At 42.8% G+C, this 23,497-nt stretch overlaps 1 protein-coding gene across 1 annotated transcript in view; it reads left to right on the top strand.

The window, feature by feature from the left end:
- The window catches only part of LOC121871497 (substance-P receptor-like), an 88,966-nt gene that overhangs the window by 53,630 nt on the left and 11,839 nt on the right, over positions 1-23,497 (top strand). Inside the window, exon 7 of the mRNA XM_042373889.1 lies at positions 3,079-3,191. Within this exon, the coding sequence (XP_042229823.1) occupies positions 3,079-3,191 (113 nt within the window). The remainder of the gene's footprint in view (positions 1-3,078; positions 3,192-23,497) is intronic.

The following is a 23,497-nucleotide window of genomic DNA, read 5'->3' on the forward strand; positions in this document are numbered from 1 at the left end:
CCACACCTTCGCCAATTACTTATTTACCTTATTAAATAACATCCTATCATAAAGCAACTATCCCATCTGTGTTAAATTAGTTGAGTCAGCAGATCGATGCGGCATTCGGTGACTGTAGCCTTCATAGTCGATATCTGCAGCAGTTGACGGAGTAGGGGCAGAAGCTCTCGTTCCTGAGGCAGAGCAAAGCCGACTGAAGGGAGAGGAGAAGGACAGCCGACATCTCTATCCAGGTGCTGTGACATAACTCTGGCTGCTGCTTCTGTTCGAGATCAACAGCTCCACAGTCTGCATGAGAGCCCATCTTGTTTTGGGGCCCATCCCACACCAGAGGCGTTGTGAACACTAAGGAGGAAGCTGCCCTTGATCGATATTTGAATTCTCTCCCCCATATGCCCTCTCTTCACGTTCTGCCCTTCCTATGCAGCATCGAGAGAGCTAGGGCGTGACAAACGGCCATGGATCGTAAAAATCCTGATGTCGAAGAAGGCCTCGTCCCTCAAGGTCCAGAATCCTCGAGCATCACGACGTCCACATCGGCTTCGTTAGATGTTTGCCCTGGTGTTGGAGGATCTGCCATCCAGTGGAAGGAGGGCTTCTGTCACTACGACGTCCCGGCAGGTTTCCTTCAACATATTTGCTGGTATCCCTTACCTGCCGCTGCCCTCATGCATATGAAGCCCCTTTCTGTGTAAACCATATGATCACATCAGGAATAATGGGAGAAACCATCTATCACTGGCCAACCGTACCTTAGAGCAATGGCATTCAAATTTCGTTTGTTGGCGCTGAAACCATTTTGTTTTTTATCGGTAACGTAGTTGCAACCAGTTCGAGGCGCTTCCACCTCCCGGCAGCTACTTTTTTTTGTCAAATTTTTCTGGGAAACGGTACAGTTGTCATAACATGTCATTTTGGCAGCTGCCGATCTTGTAATGGATCTACGGATCTATTAACTTCGCTGGTGTCCTTCCCTGTTGTATTCTGGGCTATTATGGTCAGTAGAGGCCAGTCGTGAGCTTAAGTAATTTTGATGTTCAGAGTCAGCAATCTCTGATTAGCGGTCCCATCCTCCTTCTCCCAGTTTGCAGGGAAGGCAAGAAGGCGATCTTTCTACTGCTAAGTCAAAGCTCACTAGTTTGGGAATGAACTTGACACTGATTGCTTCTTCCAAAGGGTGGAGGAGGGGTCGGATCTCAGGGATGGTACGCATCAGGTAGTTCCAACGATGCTTGACTCCATGTGTGAATGCTGCAAAGGCCGCATGTGGCTCTGTGTTAGCAATCTCCGATAGAGCATGGATTTCGCTAACCCACTCATTCACTTTTCCCCCTACGTATTGGGTCTTGAAGTCCGTAGTTCCAATTACTGCGCCAAGATGTCTTTGGCCGTCCTTAGTTATTTTAACCTCACTTTCGCCGAAAACCTCCACAGCCCGATCATAATGATCTGGCTTCACGATGAGGAAGGATTTGCTGGCGTTAGGGTGGTACCCTATATGTGGACCTCGCGATGTTACCAGGTCCCACCACTTTTTGATGTCCTCCACTTTTCCTGCTCCTGTGAGGTCATCAGCATATGCCATTTGTTTGACCCCAGTTGTTTCATACTTTATTTCTTGTTGGAGCACTGATAGGCCTATTACATACATTGCCATTGCAACGGGGTCCCCCTGTGTTGTTCCCTCGGTCGACTGTAGGATGGTATCACCTCGTAGAGCCTTGTTGTTTACTATGTAGAGGTCTGAAGGATTCCTATACGAATTTTCAACATACATCGCAAAGCTAGGACACTTGATCTTGATGTTGTGCAGTGCAGCCTTGCGGTTAAGTATGTTGAATGCGTTTGAAGCATCCACCAGGAGAATGGCCTCACAATCACGCTGCTCAAATATCAATCTCATGGCGTGAATGGCCGCCTCCCCACCAGCCTGGTGGCCAGCACACACTTGTAGGTTCCCTGCTGCTGCCCTGACATCATCCTTTACCACCTCCATTATACACTTCCCGATGATCCGCCTCAGCACTTCCCCCACCCCTATAGGTCTACATCCTGGTTTCTTTTCCAGAGGAATAAGGCGGCAGGCCGTCAGAGCCTGGAGGTGATGGCAGCAAGAGGATGCAAGCTTTCTTGCAAGGGTGGCAATGGCAGTGCAGAGATCGCTTGCTACAGGGCCAAACTTGTTTGTGCTGAGGATGACTCTCCAACCGTTTGCATCCAGACCTGAAGGGCCGGCTCCGCCTCGAGTCTTCAGTGCCTTTTTCCACACCATCTCTCCTGTTATTTTCTCGAACAGGACAGCGTTTGGTGAGATATAAGCACCCTGGAGCCTGATGCCTTCATCTTCGCTTGCAGGGGGATGTTTCTCTTTCAATAGTTTTAATGTCGCTCTGTTTATTGGCATCACTCCACCGGAGGATTCATGTGTGAGAGATCTTACCGCGAGAGACACTTTTCCCACACGCATTTTGTTTCCAAATTTTCTTGCCACGTCATCGGTGTTTTGCTTTCCGTCACCCGTAGATTTTAGTCTCTCCTGCAGTGTTCTTGCTTCACATAGGAGATCATCTAGGGCCTCAGTCTGCCACATTGTCAACCTTCTCTTCATTGCTGCCACATTTTCTTTGTGCTTAGCCTTTGTGTGTGTCCTCTGACAAAATAGATGTGGTATTATTGCCAGTATTTGAAGAGCTAGGGGGGCGAGGAAGCGGTCCTGAGTGTAATCAGTCATGAAGTGAGTCATCTCCCGAATCATTTCTTTGGTGGCCGCACACTTGGGTGGTTCAAATAAGTTAGCGGGCGACCACTTGACAATTTCTGAGTAGGTTTCTTTGACCCATACGCCTGCATTTTCCATCGACATGCCATTCCACTGAGGCGGCTGTCTCTCATTCTCCTCGTGGACACCTACTACTACTACTACTACTACTACAACTACTACTACTACAACTACTACTACTACTACTACTACTACTACTACTACTACTACTACAACTACTACTACTACTACTACTACTACTACTACTACTACTACTACTACTACTACTACTACTAAAACTACCTCCCTTATTACCTCAGATGCCGGAGATAGCTCACACCGACTACATCCAGGAGACCTACCTGGCCATATACTGGCTGGCCATGTCCAACTCTATGTACAATCCTATGATCTACTGCTGGCTCAACAACAGGTAAGTGGCCCTCCTCCACCTGGCCCTATTCCACCTGGCCATCCTTCACCTGGCTCTCCTTCACCTGGCTCTCCTCCACCTGACCTTGGTTCCACCTGGCCTCCTCTCCACCTGGCCCTCCACCTGGCTCTTCTCACCTGGCTCTCCTCCACCTGACTCCTTATTCCACCTGGCTCTCCTTCACCTGGCTCTCCACCTGGCTCCCTCTCTTCACCTGCCTCCCTTCACCTGGCTCTCCGCTTGACCCTATTCCACCTGGCCTCTTTCCTTTACCTGGCTCTCCCCTCCACCTGGCCCTCCTCCACCTGGCTCCTTCACCTGGCTCTCCTCCGCCTGACCCTATTCCACCTGGGCCCTCTCCTTCACCTGGCTCTCCACCTGGCCTCCTTCACCTGGCCTCCACCTGGCTCTCTCCACCTGGCCCTCCACTACCTGGCCTGCCCACCTGGCCTCTCCACTCTGGTCCTCCACTACCTGGCTCTCATTTTTTGGTCTATCCTATTTTCCCATCACAGACCCTCTCTCCCCACACGTTGCAAATGTGTGTGTGTGTGTGTGTGTGTGTGTGTGTGTGTGTGTGTGTGTGTGTGTGTGTGTGTGTGTGTGTGTGTGTGTATGTGTGTGAGTGTGTGTGTGTGTGTGTGTATGTGTGTGTGTGTGTGTGTGTGTGTGTGTGTGTGTGTGTGTGTGTGTGTGTGTGTGTGTGGTGTGTGTGTGGTGAGTCACAGGGAGGAACGCCCTATTAATTAATTAATTAGTAAAAATGTAGCTATCCATTAATTCTTTTATCAGTAACAGAAAGGAAAACAATATATTTATTTAAAGCCTTTGGTGTCATCGCCAGATACTAATTTTAATCCTGATATTTCAATATAAAATGGCGAACAAATGGAAGCGATTTATTTCGAAAGTTAACGAGGCTAAAATTTCGTAATCCCCCAAATTTTCTGTTCTTATATAAAGCGGAAGAAACAAACTATTTACTCAGCCAGTGGGTTTTAGTGTCTCTGGTGGAAGCTTTCATGTCAGTCAGTCTTAATAAAAAAAAATCTTCACTATAACATTCTTATATTCCCGTCAGAGGTGAAAGCAACCAACACTGTATATAACAAGAAACAATTAATTTATTCTAACCTATCATAAAAAAAAACCACTAACATTCCCGCGTCAAAAAAGAAACATACCAACATATTTTTTTTTCACCCGGGAAAGAAGACGAAGGCAAAAATTACTTCATTCCACGAGGTAGGAGAACAAATCTCATCATATATCCTGAATCGCAGAAACTTAGAAGAAAACTGAATAAAACTCACTTATGGCAAAACTTGTATCATGAGAGGCGAGAGATGGAAGGAACAGCTCATTAAGGAAGGTGAAGTTTAACCACAATATGTTGATCAGACACGGACGGTAGGATAGCAAGATAATAATTTACCTGTTAGAAAAATTTGGGTTCCTATCCTGCTCACGTGATGATTCTGGCGTGATTTACATGTACTTTATATAAAACGAGATATAATTGACAGGATATAGAAGAAGTCATATCATGTTAGTATTAAGTGATATATAACAGGATAGAATACTTATAATTTATAATGACAGTAATTAACAGGATATATGGTAAGAGAAGCCTTTATTTTCACCTTTAAATCTAAATCATGTTAAGTTGCTCAAATTCAACAGGATATTGAAGTGATTATAATTATCTTAAGTATAATAGAGTAAATTAGACAAGATTTAACATGTGATTCGTGAAATTTATTAAAACAAGTTATTATTTTTGTTTTCACTGAGGATAGAAACATATAATCCCATCTCATTACGTTACAAGACCAAACACACACACACACACACACACACACACACACACACACACACACACACACACACACACACGGGGAAAAACATTGTAAACGAGTCTTACCTCCTAACTCCCATCTACACAGGAGTCAAGTGTAGTGACGTCATCTTGTTTCACGTCCCTAATCTGTCCAGACCAACTATCCTGACACAGTCGTCTCTCGTGGCTCCCTCACCTTGTTGGGTATATATATTGCATGGTGGGATATATCCTTAATACCTAACCTGTGTATGTATATATATATGAAGGGAAGAATATATGCAGGTTCTTGTCTTCATATATATTAAGGAAAGAGTGTTTACCTTCCTATCTTTATTTATATGAAGGATAGACTATATATCCTTGATGCTTATCCTCATATATACACCGAAAAATATACCTATCCAAAGTCCTTACCTTAATACCCCTTGTACAGGTGACCGCAGGTGTGGAGAGTGATGTAGGCGCCACACCCTCTGCTTACACTCACCCCTTCTGTTTTGTTTTGGCTTCACAGATGTAAACATTGAGAGTATGGCGGTGGAGGTGTTTCCTGTGTTACTCCCGGTTACTAGAGAGAGTGGAAGGGGATATGTAGAAATAGGAGGAAGAGGAGGAGGAAGGGGAATAAGAGAAACGGAGGAGAAGGAAGAAGAAATAAATAAAAGAGATTAAAAGCCATTTAACTCTCAAATATAACAACTCCCGGTAAAAATAATACCTTCAATAAGTTTTGTTTATCATAGGACATAAATAATTTTCTATGATAAATAAAAAATCTCATCTTAATGTAGAAATCCTAAAAGGTAAAATAAAATTAACAAAAAATCTAGTTAATGCAAAAGTTAGTAAAGAAATCTCGATGGTGTTTTAAACTTAACGCACTGTTCCCTTTACCACTTAACACAGAGGCTGGTATTAGCATTCACACCAGACCCAACCGTATTAAACCTTTAGAGCCTCACACTCTTGTAGTGGCTATTATCACCTTCAGTATTAACCTAAAAACAACCCCCCATCCTCCCCCCCTCAGAACTACAGTAGCATTCAGGATTAACACCAAAAAAAAAATAAATCCACTTGAATACTCTAGTTTGGCGTTAAACTTAGGATTTGATATGATAGAGAAATAACTAGATATTTTATTTCATAGTTAAATCCCTATATAATCCTACTGAGGCCATAAATCCGGAGAAAATCCAGAAATTCCTTTGTTTCCTCTTGAATATTCAGCCAATCCCTCCGACAACCATGAAAACCCTTGAACGAGCAGAGAGAGAGAGAGAGAGAGGCACAGACCCGAAAAAATAATTCAAAAAATAAATAATGTCTAAATTTGTTTTAATGGCTGAATTATTATTATTATTATTATTATTATTATTATTATTATTATTATTATTATTATTATTATTATTATTATTATTATTATTATTATTATTATTATTACATATTTATTTTTATATACTTACAACCAGAACTCACTAATCACGTAATCTTAATGATATACAAATTACCTTTATAGTTTATTGATGACCAACCTGACTAAAAACATTGCCAAATATTTATAACTAATAATCTAAAATCCCATAATTATTCCATATTTACGAATAATAAATCATCAGGTGTGTAAAACATTGTTGAAAATACATCTATATTTAGCAGTTGTAGTAACCCACACCAGGAAACACCTCACTCATCCACCGAAGGTTTTTGACCCCTTGAGTACGATGACTTAACCCTTTGACTATATATATATATATATACCTTAACCCTTCCAGCACCATAACTTATTTTTTTTCAGGGTTAATGTACGATGGTCAAGGTGTTAACTAATGTGGTTGACTTTGAAGTGTTTTGTCAACTTAATAATTCTATCAAATGAGCTTCTTTTTAATTTAATGGTATAGATAGATAGTTAATAAGGCTTTGATGCTTATTGCTTCTAACTAGCATGAATAAAAGTATGATAGGCAGAATTGATCTAATTAATTTATTATTTGATATAATTACTGTACAAAAGTGTATAATAATCTTGACTGCTGATTATATCTATAACTCGTAATTGCCTGCTGTCGCTAATTCTCTCTTCTGCTTACTGTGTCTCTTAAACATCATTTCTTCTACTGCAATATTTAATTTTTTTTTTGGTATTTGCACTAAACACTTTTTGGATTTAAACTTTATATTTATTTGCTCGTCTCGTCTTTCTTATCTAGTTCCTTCTATTACCCTTTATTCTATATTTTCCCCACGATTCATTTTTCATAAGCACTTAATCAGCTATTCTATAACTGTCGGTAAATAATTCTTGTTTGTTAGTTGTTGGTGAAATGTTTCTGTTCGTTTGTCTGTTTTTCTTTAAGGCACAACTACCACTGCTGATAAGGTACTCTGCTGTTCTCTTAATTAATTTACTCAACACCTTGATTAATTTAATTCATCACCTCCCCCTGTAGAATAAAAAAAAATTGTATATGCATTGTTTATCTAATTCACCCTTCGTTTTTTTTTAATATATACTCTACATACAGGATCATCCAAAAAGAATACACCAGATTTTAAATTGGTTGTGTGTTAAAATCTGGGTGAATATTCTTTTTCGATCACCCTGTACATTAAAAAAAAACCCCCAGAAAAAACAGCAAAAAAAAATCTAAATCACAGATGAATTTCTCTTTCAGCTTTAGCATGGATTAAACAAAAATAAAATTAACCCTAAAATAAATACTAAAAATATATTAAAAATTTATTGAAAATTTCTCCTCCTCTCTCCTACCTCTCCCCCCTCCTCCCCTATGTTGAAGATTACCTTGAGGTATGTAAATATAATTAATTCTTGCAGGTGACCCGGATTTTCTTGTTTTGTTTTTCTTCTCGTCTACTCTAAGTGAAAATATATCCCCCCCTATCGCCTCATTCCCCCACTTTCGCCTCTTCCCCCCTTTTCGCCTCATTCCCCCTTTCGCCTCATTCCCCCTCCCCCCTCTCACTCCAAGTATGTTAGCGATATTATAATCTTCCCTCACTCATTCCACTTTCCGTCTACCTCCCCCGTCTAGTCTGTCTATAAGTCTGTCTGTTAAAGGGAATTATATGTCGTTTCTTTCTTTGTAGTTAAGGTTAACAGGTAATTATTTCTGTCAGTTTGTTTATCTGTCTTTTTACTTGTCTGTCTCTTTGTCTGTCTACCTGTTTGTGTGAGTGTTGAAGTTCGACGTCAGTTCTGTCTATTTCCCATCTGTTTGATATCCTCGCTCACTCTGTCTGTCTGTCTGTCTGTCTGTCTACCTGTCTATCTATTGCTCTGACTATCTCTCTATCTCACTGCCTATTCGTCTGTCTGTATATTTCTCTGATTGTCTCACAGTCTGTCTATTTGTCTGTCTGTCTGTCTGTCTGTTTGTCTGCCTGTCTATCTATTGCTCTGACTATCTCTCTATCTCACTGCCTATTCGTCTGTCTGTATATTTCTCTGATTGTCTCACAGTCTGTCTATTTGTCTGTCTGTCTGTCTGTCTGTTTATCTGTCTGGCTGTCTCTGTCTGTCTGCCTGTCTGTCTGTCTATCTATCTACCTATGTGTCTGTCTGTCTGTCTGTCTATCTGTCTCTCTATCTATCTGTCTGTCTGTGTGTCTGTCTGTCTCTTTATCTATCTGTCTGTCCCTCTGTCTGTCTCTTAACCCGTCATAGGTTCCGTCATTTCCTACCCTGGGGTCTTGGCCACCACCCTCATCTCCCTCACAGAAGGAGACCAACTTGTTGATCTCTGTCTCTCCCTTCCTCTGTGTTCAAGAGTCTATTTCCTCTCTCTGTTGTGGCAAGTGGCCCTCTTGACTCACTCATTCACCTGTGTTATGTGGCCTTCTTGCCTCACTCACCTGTGTTATGCGGCCTTCTTGCTTCACTCACCTGTGTTATGTGGCCTTCTTGCCTCACTCACCTGTGTTATGCGGCCTTCTTGCTTCACTCACCTGTGTTATGTGGCCTTCTTGCCTCACTCACCTGTGTTATTTGGCCCTCTTGACTCACTCATTCACCTGTGTTATGTGGCCTTCTTGCCTCACTCACCTGTGTTATGTGGCCTTCTTGCTTCACTCACCTGTGTTATGTGGCCTTCTTGCCTCACTCACCTGTGTTATGTGGCCTTCTTGCTTCACTCACTCGCTCACCTGTGTTAAGTGGCCTTCTTGCTTCACTTACTCGCTCACCTGTGTGGCCTGCACCTGTGTTAAGTGGCCTTCTTGCTTCACTTACTCGCTCACCTGTGTTAAGTGGCCTTCTTGCCTTACTCATCAGTGTTGAGTGACTTATTTTGCCTCACTGTTACGTGGCCTTCTTGCTTCACTCACCTGTGTTAAGCGGCTTGTTTTGCCTCACTCATATGTGTTAAGTGGCCTTCTTGCCTCACTCACTGTGTTAAGTAGCCTTCTTGCTTCACTCGCGCACTCACTTACCTGTGTTAAGTGGCCCTCTTTCCTCACTCGCTCACTCACTTACCTGTGTTAAGTGGCCCTCTTGCCTCACTCGCTCACTCACTCACCTGTGGTAAGTGGCCCTCTTGCCTCACTCGCTCACTCACTCACCTGTGGTAAGTGGCCCTCTTGCCTCACTCGCTCACTCACTCACCTGTGGTAAGTGGCCTCTCTCACTCACTCACCTGTGGTAAGTGGCCCTCTTGCCTCACTCGCTCACTCACTCACCTGTGGTAAGTGGCCCTCTTGCCTCACTCGCTCACTCACTCACCTGTGGTAAGTGGCCCTCTTGCCTCACTCGCTCACTCACTCACCTGTGGTAAGTGGCCCTCTTGCCTCTCTCAGTCTCTTGTGGTAAATGTCCCTGTCTCCCCACGCACCTGCTGTAAATGGCCCTAAATGGCCCTAAATGGCCCTAAATGGCCCTAAATGGCCCTAAATGGCCTTCTTTGCACTTTCCTCCTCCCTTCACCAATGTGTTAATGGCCAATGCCGCGATTCCAATTTCTTACTCGTCTTAAGTTCTTGTCACTTGTGCCTTCGTCTTTTGAGGTAAGTGGCCCTGTGTACTCAATCACCTTTGTTAAGTGCCCTTTGTACATACTCACCTTTGTTAAGTGGCCCTTTGTACTCACTCACCTTTGTTAAGTGGCCCTCTTGCCTTCCTCACCTGTGGTAAGTGGCGCTCTTGCCTCTCTCACCTGTGACAAGTGGCCCTCTTGCCTCAGTCACCTGTGGTAAGTGGACCTTTGTAATCACTCACCTATGGTAAGTGGACTCCCTCTTGCCTCATTCACCTGTAGTAAGTGGCCCTCTTTCCTCATTCACCTGTGGTAAGTGGCCCTCTTTCCTCATTCACCTACCTGTGATAAGTGGCCCTCTTTCCTCATTCACCTACCTGTGATAAGTGGACTCCCTCTTGCCTCATTGGTAAGTGGCCCTCTTTCCTCATTCACCTACCTGTGTAAGTGGCCCTCTTTCCTCATTCACCTGTGTGGTGGACTCCCTCTTGCCTCATTCACCTACCTGTTGTAAGTGGCCCTCTTTCCTCATTCACCTACCTGTGGTAAGTGGACTCCCTCTTGCCTCACTCACCTGTGGTAAGTGGCCCTCTTTCCTCATTCACCTGTGGCAAGTGGCCCCCTTGCCTTATTCACCTGTGATAAGTGGCCCTCTTTCCTCATTCACCTACTTGTGGTAAGTGACCCTCTTTCCTCATTCACCCGTGGTAAGTGGCCCTCTTGCTTCATTCACCTGTGATAAGTGGCCCTCTTTCCTCATTCACCTGTGGCAAGCGGCCCTCCTTCCTTATTTACCTGTGGTAAGTGGCCCTCTTGCCTCATTCACCTGTGGTAAGTGGCCCTCTTGCCTCATTCACCTATGATAAGTGGCCCTCTACCCGCTTCTTCTGTACTCATCTGTGATTAACTAACGTGTCTATGGTCCCCTCCCCCCCTCATGTCTTCTGGTAAAAGGAACATTTTCTTCTTTTTTCAATATAGATCAGAACTCATATGATCCTCCGTGTTCTTAAGTCTGCTCCATGGTAAATGTCCCTCACTCAGACTATCTCCATGTTATACAGTTCTGCTCCCTCATTCGTGGTCTGTTGTCCTTAATGGCTTACTCTCTGTCCTATATCTTGACTCGGATGCAGTAAATGGCTGGGGTTTTTTTTCTCACTGACCTGCCGTGGCCCTGTTGAATCTCTTCCTCGTTTCCTTCTCTCACTTGTAGGTATATGGCTTTTACGTCTCTCACTTGTAAATAAATGGCTTCCTCCTCTTCTCTCACTTGTAAATAAATGGCTTCCTCTTCTCTCACTTGAAAATAAATGGCTTCCTCTTCTTCCACTTGTAAATAAATGGCTTCCTCCTCTCTCACTTATAAATAAATGGCTCCTTCCTCTCTCACTTGTAAATAAATGGCTTCCTCCTCTCTCACTTGTAAATAAATGGCTTCCTCCTCTCCCACTTGTAAATAAATGGCTTCCTTCTCTCTCACTTGCAAATAAATGGCATCCTCCACCTCTCACTTGTAAATAAATGGCTTCCTCTTCTCTCACTTGAAAATAAATGGCTTCCTCTTCTTCCACTTGTAAATAAATGGCTCCTTCCTCTCTCACTTGTAAATAAATGGCTTTCTCCTCCTCTCTCACTTATAAATAAATGGCTCCTTCCTCTCTCACTTGTAAATAAATGGCTTCCTCCTCTCTCACTTGTAAATAAATGGCTTCCGCCTCTCTCACTTGTAAATAAATGGCTTCCTCTTCTCCCACTTGCAAATAAATGGCATCCTCCCCTCTCACTTGTAACTAAATGGCTTCCTCCTCTCTCACTTGTAAATAAATGGCTTCCTCTTCTCCCACTTGTAAATAAATGGCTTCCTCCTCTCTCACTTGTAAATAAATGGCTTCCTCCTCTCTCACTAGAAAATTAATGGCTTCCTCCTCTCTCACTAGAAAATTAATGGCTTCCTCTTCTCCCACTTGTAAATAAATGGCTTTTACGTCTCTCACTTTGTAAATATTTCTCTCCACCAACCCTTTATAAATGGTGTTAAAAGTCCTTCGCTGTGTTCCCCTCTCCCTACACTCACCTGTAAATAAATGGCCTCTTCTCCTTCATCCCCTGTAGATAAGTTGCTTCTTCCTCATAGCTATCTAAAAAAGAATTACCTTTTACTCACTCACCTGTAAATAAATTACTTTCATCCTACTCACTTGTAAATAAATAGCTCTCAAACGTAAAATAAACATTCGTAAATAAACGACTTTCATCATTATTAAGTGTAAATTTATATTTTTCTCTACACACTCACTCGTAAATAAATTTGTTTTACCTTATTCACTTGTAAATGAACGTCTTTCTACTCACAATAGTAAATAAACTTCTTTTACTTAACTCGTAAATAACAACACCCCCTCCTCTCTCATCCATAAATAAAGCTTTTTTTTTTACATTATTTATTTATTTTCACTCAACCATTAGATAATTTTTTTTTCCAGCTGGACTATATATAAAAAGATCTTATTCCCTCCTCCCCACACTGCGGTAAAAAACCCCTCCCCCCCTTCCCATCCTCCCTCCCCCCTTCCTCCCTGCACGCCCCCGCTTCCTCCCTCCACGCCCCCGCTTCTCCCCCTCAAGCTGGGGTGATGGGGAGGAATTAGGGTGCAAGGTGAGGGAGAATGTTTAGGGGTGTGAGGGTGGGAGTCAGGGGTGTCAGGGTGCAAGTGAGGGGTGTAAGGGTGTGAGTGAGGGGTGTAAGGGTGTGAGTGAGGGGTATAAGGGTGTGAGTGAGGGGTGTAAGGGTGTGAGTGAGGGGTGTAAGGGTGTGAGTGAGGGGTGTAAGGGTGTGAGTGAGGGGTGTAGGGTGTGAGTGAGGGGGTGTAAGGGTGAGGAGGGGTGAGGGTGTGAGTGAGGGGTGTAGGGTGTAGGAGGGTGTAAGGGTGTGAGTGAGGGTGTAAGGGGTGTGAGGAGGGGTGTAGGGGTGTGAGGGGTGAGGGGTGAGTGAGGGGTGTAGGGGGTGTATGAGTGAGGGTGGTAAGGGTGTGGGGGTGTGAGGGTGGGGTGTAAGGTGGGGGTGTGGGGTGGGGTGGGAGTGGGTGTGTGGGGTGTGGGGTGGTGAGTGAGGGGTGTGTGGTGGGGGGTATAGGGGGTGTAAGGATGTGTGGAGGGGGGTGGGGTGTGAGGAGGGGTATAAGGGTGGAGTGAGGTGAAGGGGTGGAGTGAGGGGGTGTGAGGGTGTGTGGTGTGGGAAGGTTTGTGGATGTGGGTGTGGGTGTATTTGTGGGTGTGAGTGTGGGAAGGTTTGTGGATGTGGGTGTGAGAACATGGGGGTTTGTGATGTGTGGTGAAGGGAAGGTTTGTGGATGTGGGTGTGAGGTGTGGGAAGGTTTGTGGATGTGGGTGTGTGAGGTGTGGGAAGGTTTGTGGATGTGGGTGTGAGTGTGTGGGAAGGTTTGTGGATGTGGGTGTGGGAGGTGGGAAGGTTTGTGGATGTGGGTGTGTGAGTGTGGGAAGGTTTGTGGATGTGGGTGTGAGTGTGGGTGTGGGTTGAGTGAGGGAAGGTTTGTGGATGTGGGTGTGAAGGTGTGGATGTGGGTGTGTGAGGGTGGGAAGGTTTGTGGATGTGGGTGTGAGTGTGGGAAGGTTTGTGGATGTGGGTGTGAGGTGTGGGAAGGTTGTGGGAAGGTTTGTGGATGTGGGTGTGAGGGTGGGAAGGTTTGTGGATGTGGGTGTGAGTGTGGGAAGGTTTTGGATGTGGGTGTGAGTGAGGAAGGTTTGTGGATGTGGGTGTGAGGTGTGGGAAGGTTGGTGGATGTGGGTGTGTGAGTGCAGGAAGGTTTGTGGATGTGGGTGTGTGGAGTGTGGGAAGAAGGATGTGGGTGTGAGAGTGCTGGGAAGGTTTGTGGATGTGGGTGTGAGTGTGCAGGAAGGTTTGTGGATGTGGGAGTAGGTTTGTGTGTATATCGTATCATTCTCCCCTCGGCTAAATCTGGGGAGGGTGGGAGTAATTAGGGGTGTGTGGAGTGTGACTGAGTGTGTGGAGTGTGACTGAGTGTGGAGTGTGACTGAGTGTGTGGAGTGTGACTGAGTGTGTGGAGAAGTGTGTGAGTGTGGAGACTGAGAGGTGTGTGGAGTGTGACTGAGTGTGTGGAGTGTGTGTGACTGAGTGTCAATCTGGCAACTGCTGTAGGTGAGAAACATCTAGAGTAAAGTGTCAATCTGGCAACGCTGTAAAGTGAGAAACATCTAGAGTAAAAGTGTCAATCTGGCAACGCTGTAAGGTGAGAAACATCTAGAGTAAAGTGTCAATCTGGCAACGCTGTAAAGTGAGAAACATCTAGAGTAAAGTGTCAATCTGGCAACGCTGTAGGTGAGAAACATCTAGATAAAAGTGTCAATCTGGCAACGCTGTAAGGTGAGAAACATCTAGAGTAAAAGTGTCAATCTGGCAACACTGTAAAGTGAGAAACATCTAGAGTAAAAATTGTCAATCTGGCAACACTGTAAAGTGAGAAACATCAAGTGTCAATCTGGCAACTCTGTGAAGTGAGAAACATCTAGAGTAAAGTGTCAATCTGGCTTGTGCTGTAAAATGGTGAAACATCTAGAGTAAAAGTGTCAATCTGGCAACGCTGTAAGGTGAGAAACATCTAGAATAAAGTGTCAATCTGGCAACGCTAAAGATTGTGAGAAACATCTAGAATAAAACAATCTGGCAACGCTGTAAGGTGAAAAATCTAGAGTAAAAAGTGTCAATCTCTGGCAACGCTGTAGAAGTGAGAAACATCTGGAGTAAAGTGTCAATCTGGCAACGCTGTATGGGTGAGAAACATCTAGAATAAAAGTGTCAATCTGGCAACGCTGTAAGGTGAGAAACATCTAGAGTAAAGTGTCAATCTGGCAACGCTGTAAAGTGAGAAACATCTAGAGTAAAGTGTCAATCTGGCAACGCTGTAAAGTGAGAAACATCTAGAGTAAAGTGTCAATCTGGCAACGCTGTAAAGTGAGATACATCTAGAGTAAAGTGTCAATCTGGCAACGCTGTAAAGTGAGAAACATCTAGAGTAAAATGTCAATCTGGCAACGCTGTAAGGTGAGAAACATCTAGAGTAAAGTGTCAATCTGGCAACGCTGTAAAGTGAGAAACATCTAGAGTAAAGTGTCAATCTGGCAACGCTGTAAAGTGAGAAACATCTAGAGTAAAGTGTCAATCTGGCAACGCTGTAAAGTGAGAAACATCTAGAGTAAAGTGTCAATCTGGCAACGCTGTAAGGTGAGAAACATCTAAGTGGTATCGATCTGGCAACGCTGTAAAATGGTGAAACATCTGGAAGTGAAGTGTCAATCTGGCAACGCTGTAAGGGTGAGAACATCTAGAATGAAGTGTGTCAGTCTGGCAGCAGGGTGAGAGCATCTAGAAGATAAAGTGTCAGTCTGTGACGCTGCTAGGGTGAGAACATCTAAGGTAAGGTGTCAGTCTGGCAGCATGTGGGGAGTTGAGAAACATCTAGAGTAAAGTGTCAATCTGGCAGCGCTGTAAGGGTGAGAAACATCTCTAGAATAAAGTGTCAATCTGGCAACGCTGTAAGGTGAGAAACATCTAGAGTAAAGTGTCAATCTGGCAACGCTGTAAAGTGAGAAACATCTAGAGTAAAATGTCAATCTGGCAACGCTGTAAGGTGAGAAACATCTAGAATAAAGTGTCAATCTGGCAACGCTGTAAGGTGAGAAACATCTAGAGTAAAGTGTCAATCATAGCATGTAGGGTGAGAAACATCTAGGTAAAGTGTCAATCTGGCAGCACTGTAGTGAGAAACATCTGGAAGTAAGAGTGTCAATCTGGCAGCATGTAAAGTGAGAAACATCTAGGTAAAGTGTCAATCTGGCAACGCTGTAAAGGAAAACATCTAAGTAAAGTGTCCATCTAGCAACGCTGTAAGTAGAAAACATCTAAATTAAAATCCAATCTGGCAACGCATAAAGTAGAGAAACATCTAGAGTAAAGTGTCAATCTGGCAACGCTGTAAAGTGAGAAACATCTAGAGTAAAGTGTCAATCTGGCAACGCTGTAAAGTGAGAAACATCTAGAGTAAAGTGTCAATCTGGCAACGCTGTAAGGTGAGAAACATCTAGAGTAAAGTGTCAATCTGGCAACGCTGCACCTCATCACTCCCTCCCTCACCTGCCTTAACGACAAAACACAATTTTTCTCGTCAACTTCAAGAGGGTCCAGCAGGGGCGACGGTTTTGATAGGTTTTCAGAAGCCGACGTGGTTAAGGGGAAGTCAGGCGCTACGTTTATGCCCCGGGGACTTTGGTTCGATTCTCAGTGGTGAAGCAGAGAGGAAATGGTGGCGTTCAGAGGTGCAATATTGTGCTCAGCAACACTCAGGGAGACTCACAGCAACGTTCAGCAACACTCAGAAAGAATGACTCACCAGCGTTCAGCAACACTCAGGGAGAATGACTCACAGCAACGTTCAGCAACACTCAGGGAGAATGACACACCAGCGTTCAGCAACACTCAGGGAGAATGACTCACAGCGTTTCAGCAACCTCCAGGAGAATGACTCACAGCAACGTTCAGCAACATTCAGGAAGGCTGGCTCCACCCAGCGTTCAGCAACCTCCAGGAGAATGACTCACAGCAACGTTCCAACCAACACTCAGGAGAATGACACACCAGCAGCGTTCAGCAACACTCCAGGAGAATGACTCACAGCAACGTTCAGCAACACTCAGGAGAATGACTCCCACACACGCAGCAACGTTCATAGCACTCCAGGAGAATGACTCACAGCAACGTTCCAGCAACACTCAGGGAGAATGGCTCACATCGGCGTTGTAACCTCCAGGAGAATGACTCACAACAACGTTCAAGCCAACACTGGGAGATGACACACCAACGTTCAGCAACCTCAGGAAGGAATGACTCACACCCAGCGTTCAGCAACACTCAGGGAGGAATGTGGCTCACAGCAACGTTCAGCAACATTCGAGGAGAATGACTCACTTCCAGCGTTCCAGTAACCTTGACGGGGCGGCTCACCGGCGTTCAGCAACACTCAGGGAGAATGACTCACACCAACGTTCAACAACACTCAGGGAGAATGACTCACACCAACGTTCAGCAACACTCAGGGAGAATGACTCACATCAGCATTCAGCAACACTCAGGGAGAATGACTCACACCAACGTTCAGCAACACTCAGGGAGAATGACTCACACCAACGTTCAGCAACACTCAGGGAGAATGACTCACACCAACGTTCAGCAACACTCAGGGAGAATGACTCACATCAGCGTTCAGCAACACTCAGGAAGAATGACTCACACCAACGTTCAGCAACACTCAGGGAGAATGACTCACACCAACGTTCAGCAACACTCAGGGAGAATGACTCACTCCAGAGTTCAGCAACACTCAGGGAGAATGACTCACACCAACGTTCAGCAACACTCAGGGAGAGTGACTCACTCCAGCGTTCAGTAACACTCAGGGAGAATGACACACCAACGTTCAGCAGCATTCAGGGAAAATGATTCACACCAACGTTCAGCAGCATTCAGGGAAAATGATTCACACCAACGTTCAGCAACACTCAGGGAGAGTGACTCACTCCAGCGTTCAGTAACACTCAGGGAGAATGATTCACACCAACGTTCAGCAACACTCAGGGAGAATGACTCACACCAACGTTCAACAACACTCGAGGAGAATGACTCACACCAGCGTTCAGCAACACTCAGGAAGAATGACTCACACCAACGTTCAGCAAAAGTTCAGAGAGCCCTGGAGTCAGATTCTAGAGGAACCTACAATGAATGTTATAAGACCACCGTTCACTGGGCCTCACCCGAACATAAATTAAAAGCTTTCAATAAGATCCTGGGAGTCAGCAGTCTGAACAGATGTGTTCAATAGTCACAAAATATCACACTACACTAACTTTCAACAGAGTGTGAAGAGAACGCACGAGGGATGCTTTCAGTCGTTTCCTGTTCAGTCACCAGATGGGAAAGGTCTCTGAGCAAACTTGGACAGTGTCAGAGGAACACCCACCTGTCCACTGCACCTGTCCACCACACCTGTCCACTACCTCTGAGTACCACACCTGTCCACTGCACCTGTCCATTGCACCTGTCCACTACACCTGTCCACCACACCTGAGTGCCACACCTGTCCACCACACCTGTCCACCACACCTAAATATACTCGTTATCTTCCTGCCACGGAGAGAAACTATCAACAAGGAAGAAAAATAAAGTTGAACAAGTTGACCTGAAACGTTGCACTCCACACCACCAACAATTCACCAGGTTCTCCAATTGTATTTTTTTTCCTCTCAAACTTACTCTTGACCTTTGACCTCCAATATTGGGGGTCAAGAGACGATATATGTGTATCGTATATATTGATTCACCCACAAGTGTTATTGAGAATTGCTCGCCATTATTATTGCTGTCGTGTGCCTCAGGTATAAAATTGCTTGGTTGCAGCCGCTTTCAAGAACGTTACAGGAACACGATAAAAGAAAACAAAAATTGAGAACAATTTATGTTGAGATATTTTGTCCGCAATTGTACATATAATCCCCCAAAAATGTCTCCCTCTCTCTCTCTCTCTCTCTCTCTCTCTCTCTCTCTCTTCTTCACATCTCATAACCTCTGAAGAACACAAGGTCTCCTCCCCACCATTGCTATAGAGGTCACCCACTTCAGTAACTCTTCAGTATAAGTTTCCCTTCACATGTAATATAGTTTTCTGTGAACCACCACCACCACCACCACCACCACCACCACCACCACCACACAGCTGCCAAGATTATGAAATTTTTCCTCTCCAAAATTTTCAGACGACTGTTTTTCGCCATAACTTCGACGTCTGGAGTGATGTACCGAATATGGTGGTTGGTGGAGAATGCGATAAAGAATTGACAGGAATGGAAAAATGACGAATAAGATGTGACAATGTGATGAAAAAAAATAAAATAAATATAGAGTGAGGAATTTGGATGGAAATTGAGGTTGACGTAAGATTGATGTGAAATTTTTTTAATAGAAAGACTTTGATTCTGTATATGGAAGGAATACTGCAAGTTAGGTTAGGTTAGGTTAGGTTAGGTTTGAAGAAGATCGTCCCAGTGATTGAATTGTTGGTGTTAAATATGTTAGAATAGATATGGTGACACTGGGAAGATGTCCAGAGTGTTTCAAGTGTTAGGGTAGGAGTGGAGGGTGAGGGGTGGAGGACGAGGGGTGGAGGACGAGGGGTGAAGGACGAGGGGTGGAGGACGAGGGGTGAAGGACGAGGTGGGAGGATGGGGTGGAGGGACGAGGGGGTGGAGGGACGAGGGGTGGAGGATGAGGGGTGGAGGGACGAGGGGGTGGAGGACGAGGGGTGGAGGATGGGGGTGGAGGACGAGGGGTGGAGAGCAGGGTGGAGGACGGGGTGAAGGAAGGAAGAGGAGGAGGGTTGGAGAGAGAGAGAGGGCCAGTAAAGGTATAAAGGAAGAGAAAGAAGACGACAAAGGAAGAATGAAAGGATGAAAGAAGAAGGAAAAGATGGAAGCATGTGGATAAAGGAAGTGCTGAAACGTTAATGACATCAAGAAGAAGAGGAGAAAGAGGAGGAGGGATAAGAAGAGGAGGAGGAGGAATAAGAAGAGGAAGAAGAAGATGAAGAGGAGGAAGTGAAGAAGCAGGAAGCAGAAGAAGGATAATGGATAAAGGATAACATGGATGAAAAATGGATAAGAAAATCAAGTAAAATAAAGAAGAAGAGAAGAGAAAAATAATGTAGGATAAACAAGAGAAAACAAAACAAATGAAAACAGAATAAGAAGCGAAAATAGGAAATAAAAGACGGAAAATAAACGGAGCGATAAATAAGAATGAGGAAATTAATAGAAATTGTAGAGACAAATCAGGAAAAAGAAACAAAATAAAGGAAAAATATCGAAAAAAAAGGGAAATTGACAAAACCAAACAAAACAGGAAACAAGAAAATAAGAGAATGGAGGAAGGAAGGAAGGAAAGAAGGAAGGAAGAAAGGAAAGAAGGAAAGAAGAAAGGAAAGAAGGAAAGAAGAAAGGAAAGAAGGAAAGAAGAAAGGAAGAAAGGAAAGAAGAAGAGAGTTGATTAAAGGAAGAAAAGGATGATTTAGAAGATGGACGAAAGGAAATGGGATAATTAGTGGAAGAAAAAGGAAGAACGATAGATATTAGTGAAGCAAATTAACCAATGGCCAATGTGTGTGTGTGTGTGTGTGTGTGTGTGTGTGTGTGTGTGTGTGTGTGTGTGTGTGAGCTAAAATATCATCATATTCTATACCGAAATAATATGACTATATAAAAAAAGAACTACGAGAACGGTAAAAAAAAAAAAAAAAAAAAAAAAAAATGAAAGTTGATCACAAGCATACTTACCTAGCCTCACAAAACATCGACACATACACACACCTTATCTCCATATTCTTAGAACATCCCTTACACAAACTAGTAAATTTACCCCTTAAACCCTGATGTACTAAACGTCAATATTTCTTCTCACGTTTATTCTATATATAATAATAAACTGTTAAACTGTCCACTCCTAAACCCCCCCCCCAAACACAGTTCCTTTGATATTATTAGTGTTATGTTTCCTAAGTGTTCATGTTATGTGTGTTCATGTTATGTGTGTTTATGTTATGTGTGTTCATGTTATGTGTGTTCATGTTATGTGTGTTCATGTTATGTGTGTTTATGTTATGTGTGTTCATGTTATGTGTGTTCATGTTATGCGTGTTCATGTTATGTGTGTTCATGTTATGTGTGTTCATGTTATGTGTGTTCATGTTATGTGTGTTTTTGTTATGTGTGTTCATGTTATGTGTGTTCATGTTATGTGTGTTCATGTTATGTGTGTTCATGTTATGTGTGTTTATATTATGTGTGTTCATGTTACGTGTGTGTGTGTATGCAGTTGTATATGTGTAGAGGTGAGAGGAATATGTCTCACAATAAGAGACATAAATCTCTCATCTCTCACGTCTCTCAGTGCCCAACAAAGAGATATTCTCTATAAAGAATATAATTTCTGGCTCAATAGACATGACTACTGATTTGCTAAGATTATTCTCATGATACATAATTTTTTTTGTTATCGTGTAATTAAAGAGAACATCGTATATGGCTGAATTAACACACTCTATGTATGTTTGTGTGTTATGCATGTCTTAAGCTTCTGCAGTGTATTATTCTCGCTTTCCATTGTTTCTTCTCATTCGCTTTATATGTCTTGTGATTTGTTATTATTATTATTATTATTATTATTATTATTATTATTATTATTATTATTATTATTTTTTTTTTTTTTTTTTTTAAGTTCTTTGATTTTTATTTAAGTTTTCAGTAATATTTACGTGATATTTTTTGTATGTATCTAACTTATTATTATTTTTGTTCATCTCTTTTAGGTTGTGTTATGCATTTAAACATTCCAGTGTTTTATTAATACGCTTTTTGCTTGACCGAGAATTATTGGTATCTCTGGGCTTATTCCCCCTCTGTTTTATTCTAATTTCATCTTATTCCTTCATTTATTCGTCCTCTATACTCATTTATTATCAGCTTATGCTTGTGTCTCATTTACTCTTTTCTTCTTTCATTCTTTCGTTTTTATTCTTATTATTTTATTTTATTGTTTTCTCATATAAAACTCCTTTATTATTTATTCATTTCTCTGGTTTATTCTTTCTTATTTCTCCCCCTTTCTCCTTCATTCTATACTTTATCTCTTTTCATTCATCTATGCAACATTTCATTCTTTTCTACGTTATTTCAGTCCATCTTTCTCCCATTCTTCTATCATTTGTTATAATTTGTCTATGTTTATCTGTTTATTTTATTTCCCATTGTTTCCTTCTTTTTATCACTTTATTTCTTCTATTTCCTTGAACGGTTTATCACTTCACTCACTCTGTCTTCTGTTCTTTCATTTCATTTCTTTCTTTCTCCTCTACTCCCCTCACTGTCTTTCTTTTCATTCATTCCGTCTTTCATTTCCTCCGTTATTTATTTTTATATATTTTTTGTAACTTCATTTCACATCTTTATCCATAGTTATTACTCCTGTCTCTCTCTCTTTCTCTCAATCATTTCATTCATTCTCTTCCTCATTTCTTTAATTATAACGTCATTTAATATATATTTTTTTTCTCATCATTCTATCAATTCCTTCCACTTCTTTTCCATTCCATTCTTATTAATCTCTCTCTCTCTCTCTCTCTCTCTCTCTCTCTCTCTCTCTCTCTTTCTTCTCATTCCGCTCATTCCTCTTGCTATTAATTTGCATTTTTTTTCTCTACAGATTTCGTAATGGTTTCAAGAAAGTCTTCTCTTTGTGCATCCGTGGGTTACGATACGACTAAACACTAAGATCCTCTCTCTCTGTATGTATTGTACTGTAGGTGTCCTTGTCTCTATTATGTGTGTATAGTCTCTCTCTCTCTCTCTCTCTCTCTCTCTCTCTCTCTCTCTCTTAATCATTCACTGATGGGAGATTCTTTCTGTTTCTTACTTTCTCTATTCAGTCTTTTTTTTCCTCTTTTTCTCATACATTCATTCATGGGTGGCTAGTCCTGTGAGAGCCTAGTCCTAATAGGCTCTTGGTTTTATTGGTCCTAACCTAAACTAACCTCACCTAACCTCACTAAACCTAACCTAACCTAACTAAACCTACCCTAACCTACCCTAACCTAACCTAACCTAACCTAACCTAACCTAACCTAACCTGATCTAAGAGCCGTAATTAGAACTGACTTAACCAGCTCTTCTTAATTTACCATTTTTATCACCTGTTCTTCTTCTTCTTCTTCTTCTTCTTCTTCTTGTAATTATTCATTTTATCTCATTCCCTCACCATCGTAACGTATGTGTCTATGTCAAGCCCTGTGCTGTATCTAAACACCCCCCACCACCCACCCTGTAGTGACGAGATTCTGCCTTTAACATAATAATTTATTCTCAAACAGAGCCTTCATGTTTGACTTACCGAATTACATGTATCTCAAGCCTAACCACCTATTATATAGCCTCGTAGCCTCTCTCCAAGATCCTTATTAACCTGTCAACCATTTGCTGCCTTTGTGTTGTAACCTCTCCAATAAAGCAAGACTCTCTCCTCCCTCTTGCCTATGGTATATACCCTTCTCCATATTTCGCCAAGCTTCTCCGCCATTGCAAAACCTTTCAGTGATCGTACACCACACCATTATTGTATATTACCGATGATATGTTACCCCATCCCCCGTTTTCTATAACCAGTCCTCCCGTCTACCCATTTCACGTTTTCTGATTTTCTACTTAGCCATTGTATTTTGTACAGTATATGTCTCCTAGCAGATCTTTTCATCCCTTACCATACCCTAGCTAGCAGACCTCTTCATAAATTACCATACCCTAACTAGCAGATCTCTTCAGCCATTACCATAACCTAA

This window comes from Homarus americanus, unplaced genomic scaffold (genome assembly GCF_018991925.1).
Source record: "Homarus americanus isolate GMGI-L3 unplaced genomic scaffold, GMGI_Hamer_2.0 scaffold42023, whole genome shotgun sequence".
Classification (NCBI taxonomy): Eukaryota; Metazoa; Arthropoda; class Malacostraca; order Decapoda; family Nephropidae; genus Homarus; species Homarus americanus.